This window comes from Microtus ochrogaster, linkage group LG4 (assembly GCF_000317375.1).
Source record: "Microtus ochrogaster isolate Prairie Vole_2 linkage group LG4, MicOch1.0, whole genome shotgun sequence".
Lineage (NCBI taxonomy): Eukaryota > Metazoa > Chordata > Mammalia > Rodentia > Cricetidae > Microtus > Microtus ochrogaster.
The window spans coordinates 66,371,130-66,375,252 of record NC_022030.1 but is presented as its reverse complement, the minus strand read 5'-3'; the positions used below and the strand labels follow the sequence as shown (position 1 = coordinate 66,375,252).

Sequence of the window (4,123 nt, the reverse complement as noted above, 5' to 3'; positions counted from 1 at the left end):
CCACTTCTTCTGTGTTAGGGTGTTCAAATTCTTCTGTTGTAAGATCATTGGGTTCTGGTGTTTTCATGTTGTTTTTCAGATTGTTGGGTGAATTCTTGCCTTGGTGCCTGCCCATCTCCTCCTATCGATGCTATCTAATGGGTCTTTTAAAACAGGCTCAGGTTTCCCTGCTGGCCAGGGGCCCAGCTTACAAAATGCCCTCACTCCGTTTCCTGGGTTCCTGCCGTGGGCCAAGATGCCTCTCACCACTCAGGAGGGTCTTCAGGAACAGGACCAGGCTCCCTGTTCACCAGGGATCTCGCCAACAAAAGGCCTACCACTCTGCAGGCCAGCCACCAAAACAGAGAAACTCCCACTGCCCTCTGCCCTGAGCACCCGACCCAGGGCCCAAACAGGCTAAACTGGGTGATCCCGCCGCCCTGTGGAAGGGAGGGAGATTGAAGCAGGCCCCTGGGTGCTAGCTGGGATGGGCCAGGGAGAGAGAGGTAGCAGCAGAGGAGGAGCAGCCCCAGCAGAGGGGACCAGTCCTCGCAGACTAACGGGGGGGGGGGGGGGGATCAAGGGTGTTGGGTAATGCCCCTGCTCAGTTTCCTGTGTCCTGCCACGGGCCAAGAACAGTCTCCTTACTCAGGAGGGTCTTCAGGGACAGGACCAGGCTCCCCGTTAGCCAGTGGACCTCGCCAATAAAAGGCCTACCACTCTGCAGTCTGCACGCCGGTCTCCGCTCATCTGAAGGCCAGTCTCTGCCAGGAAAGATCTTAACCTGGGTCTGTCTGGAGTGGGAGAATCATGGCGACTCCATTCTATTCTTTTTAAAGGAAAATTATTTTAATTTCTTTTCCGGGTGTATCATTATGAATGATGATTTTCGTACCCTATAACTTTACTGAATCTGTTAATTAGTACTAATATGTGTGTATAATCTTTAAGATTTTCTTTATATAAAGTAGTGTTACTTTCAGTTTTACTTACTCTACCTTCCTCCCTCCTCCCCTTTCTTCCTTCTTTTCTTCCTTTCGGCACAGTATGAGAGAGACTGCCGAGAGTGAACGTCCTTTCCTTGTCCCTCCCCTTGTTCCTGACCACAAGGGTAAACGCTCTAAGCTTTGTGCTTTTGGAAATAACATCATGGCTTCCCCATATATGATACTTATTATACTGAGGTACAGTTCTTCTAGGCTGAATTTTGAGAGGTTTCTTTCTATCATGAATGCATGTTGAGTTTGCCCAATACCTTTTGGGCATCTGCTGGCGGGACATGGTTTATGTTTGCCTTGTATGAATGTGATGCATCCCATTTACCCTTTTGCAAATGTTGAAGCATTCTTGCTTTGAAACATCCTGTTGGGATGAGAAGAAATGTCTGACATCTGTGGAAGGATTTCTGCATTGGTTTCCTGTTCCTGCGTTTTATAAACAAGGCTAAGACGCTCCTTAGTCACAAGCACCAGAACTTTCCTCTGAAGTTAGCAAAGTGTCAGTTTGGTTAAACATCGTGTCTGTGACATAGGCTGGCTTCTTCTGAGCCTGGACCTAGCGCTGTTTAGGATTCTTGGTCTGTCCAGGTCAGAAACTATGCTCTGGAGTTAGGCAGATGGCCAGTTTGACTGTTGCCCTAGGTGAGGCCATAGGTTAGGCTCTTACCAGATGGTGTGCCTTGCTATTGGACTGATTGAATGGATAGAGCCAAGGTTATGCTTTGCTGTGAGGCAGAGCCAGCATGTTGTCCTAAGGAGTGAGCTGTCTCTGGAGCTGGCTAGGAAGACCTGGTCAGTGTGGTCCCGGGACAGATGGAGGCACAGCCTGGCTTTGCAGATCACAGCAGAAGACTGGGATCTCCCATAGGATGTCACTGGTAGTGGGGGCACAGCTCCACCCCCAGCATGTTATCCCTGCTCCATTCTTTGTTTCTCCTTGGTCTGCTGCTGAGTCATCAGTGTTCTTCATTGAGGAAAACAGATGGAGTCTCCTGAAGGCACCTGAGAGTTCTGGGGAGCTGTATGCTCTCATTTGATTCTGTTTCCCCACTATAAAGAAACTTTAGATCCAGGGTCACCATCTTGGTAACTTGTTCCAGCCTGAGCAAGGGGCAATGCAGTCAAAGTGAGACTGCTTCTCTTGTCCTTCTGATGTGAGTTTTGCAGACAATGGGTAAGGTTTAGTCTCCTCCTCTAGTTCCTGGGGGAGCGATGGTGGGATAGTTCCTGCTTGGTTGTTCTGTGCTGAGAGTTAAATTCATGGACATCCTGACATCAGCAAGATATCTTTTTAACTTAAGTGTTGTCTATCACCTCCTGACATTCCTGTTCAGACCGTGGGAACATCCAATCATACAGAGTTAGTTAGGGTTTCTATTGTAGTAATAAATCACCATGACCAAAAACATCCTGGGGAGGAAATGGTTCCTCTGGCTACACATTCAAATCACAGTCCATCACCAAAGGAAGTCAGGACAGGATCCTGGAGGAAGGAATCTGAGCAAAAACTACGGATTCACACTGCTTACTGGCTGGATCCGTTTGCTTTCTTATAGACCGGAGGACCAGCTGTCTAGGGTTGACAACGCCCACAGGAAACTGGGCCTTCCCATATCAATCACCAGTCAAGAGCATGCCCCACACACTTGCCTACAGGCAGTGCAGAAGGAGGCATTCTCTTTTTCAACTGAGGTTCCTCTTTTCAGATAATTAGCTTGTGTTAAGTTGACAAAAAACAAAACAAACAAAATTTTAAAACCCAAACCAGCTATGATACAATGTGTGTTTGTTATTCACAATATCTGCCTTTTCCCATGCTCCAGAGGGGAGAAAATGCAGCCTGTCACCTTTAACGATCTGCTCATCTTTTTGGATATCCATTTTCACATTTTGACAGTTTTTTGAGTATAATTTGCTTGCAATATGATTTACTATTTAAATGTACATTCCAATGACTTTTTACAGAGCCATGCAACCAGCATCACAGTCCAAGTTTGGAACTTAGGCCTTACCCTGCCCAGAAGAACCCCTCACAGCTGTGGACAGTCCAATTTTGGTCTCCTTAGTCCATGCAACCACACATACATCTTTCTCAATGGAGAATTTCTGGGCATTTTATAGATATGGAATTATCCATTATATGGCCTTCTGTGTTTGGCTTCCTTTATTAAGAAAAAATATTTTTGAGATCCATTCACTCACAGAATGTATTAGCATTTTTTCCTTTTATTGAGGAATAGTATTTCATTGTATGGCTTGTTCAGGTTTATTTTTCAACTTTCCAACGAAAGTACATTTCAACTGTTCCTAAGTTTTGCTCTCAATAATGCTACTAGAAATATTTGCATATAAGCTGGTGAGAACATTCCTTTTCACATGTAAGAGAACACATAGTAGTGGAATTTTAGAATCATAATTAACATTATGTTTCACTTTATTTTTGTATGTGTGTGGATGTGCAGTATACATGCATGTATGTAAAACATTCACATGTGTGAGGGCTTATGTGTGCAGATGCACATGTATGAATGTGCACATGTGTGTAGAAGTCAGACGTTGATGCTGGGAGTCTTCGTCCATCTCTCTTCATTTTATATAACAAGGCAGGTTCTCTCTCACTTGAACCCAGAATGTGGAAATTTAGTGGAGTTAACTCATTTTATTTATTGGGGTTACCTCAAGACCACCTATCTAATGTCTGTTAGTTCTTTATAGTCTTTCATTTCCACAAGCATGTAGTCCAAGTCCTGATAACCATTTCCCCATTGTGTTTTCTTCTAGGATGTCCACAGGACACGAGAACACAGAATCTATATTCCGGCTCTTCAGAGTACTTAAATTGGACATTTCAGATGCAATAAAAGATTTATTTCCTTTTCTAGAGGTCCTCCGTGACAACAATGTCATCAGCGATAAACAGTATGACGTAAGTGAAGTTTCTTACATTCTGACCCAGAAAAAAAAAAAAACTCCAAATTAAGTTACACTTTGCTGTCTTGAACCAAACTGGATGACTGGCAGTTTAATTTAAGATTGGACTAAAAAAAATAAAAAATGATGGAGTTATTTTTAAAACAAAGTTCTCATCTCTCTGCTCGTGGTGTGTGTGTGTGTGTGTGTGTGTGTGTGTGTGTGTGTGTGTGTGT

At 44.2% G+C, this 4,123-nt stretch overlaps 1 protein-coding gene across 1 annotated transcript in view; it reads left to right on the top strand.

Moving 5' to 3' along the window:
- The window catches only part of LOC101995389 (nuclear body protein SP140-like), a 67,847-nt gene that overhangs the window by 12,963 nt on the left and 50,761 nt on the right, over positions 1-4,123 (top strand). Inside the window, exon 2 of the mRNA XM_013351726.2 lies at positions 3,759-3,903. Within this exon, the coding sequence (XP_013207180.2) occupies positions 3,760-3,903 (144 nt within the window). The 5' untranslated portion in view covers position 3,759. The remainder of the gene's footprint in view (positions 1-3,758; positions 3,904-4,123) is intronic.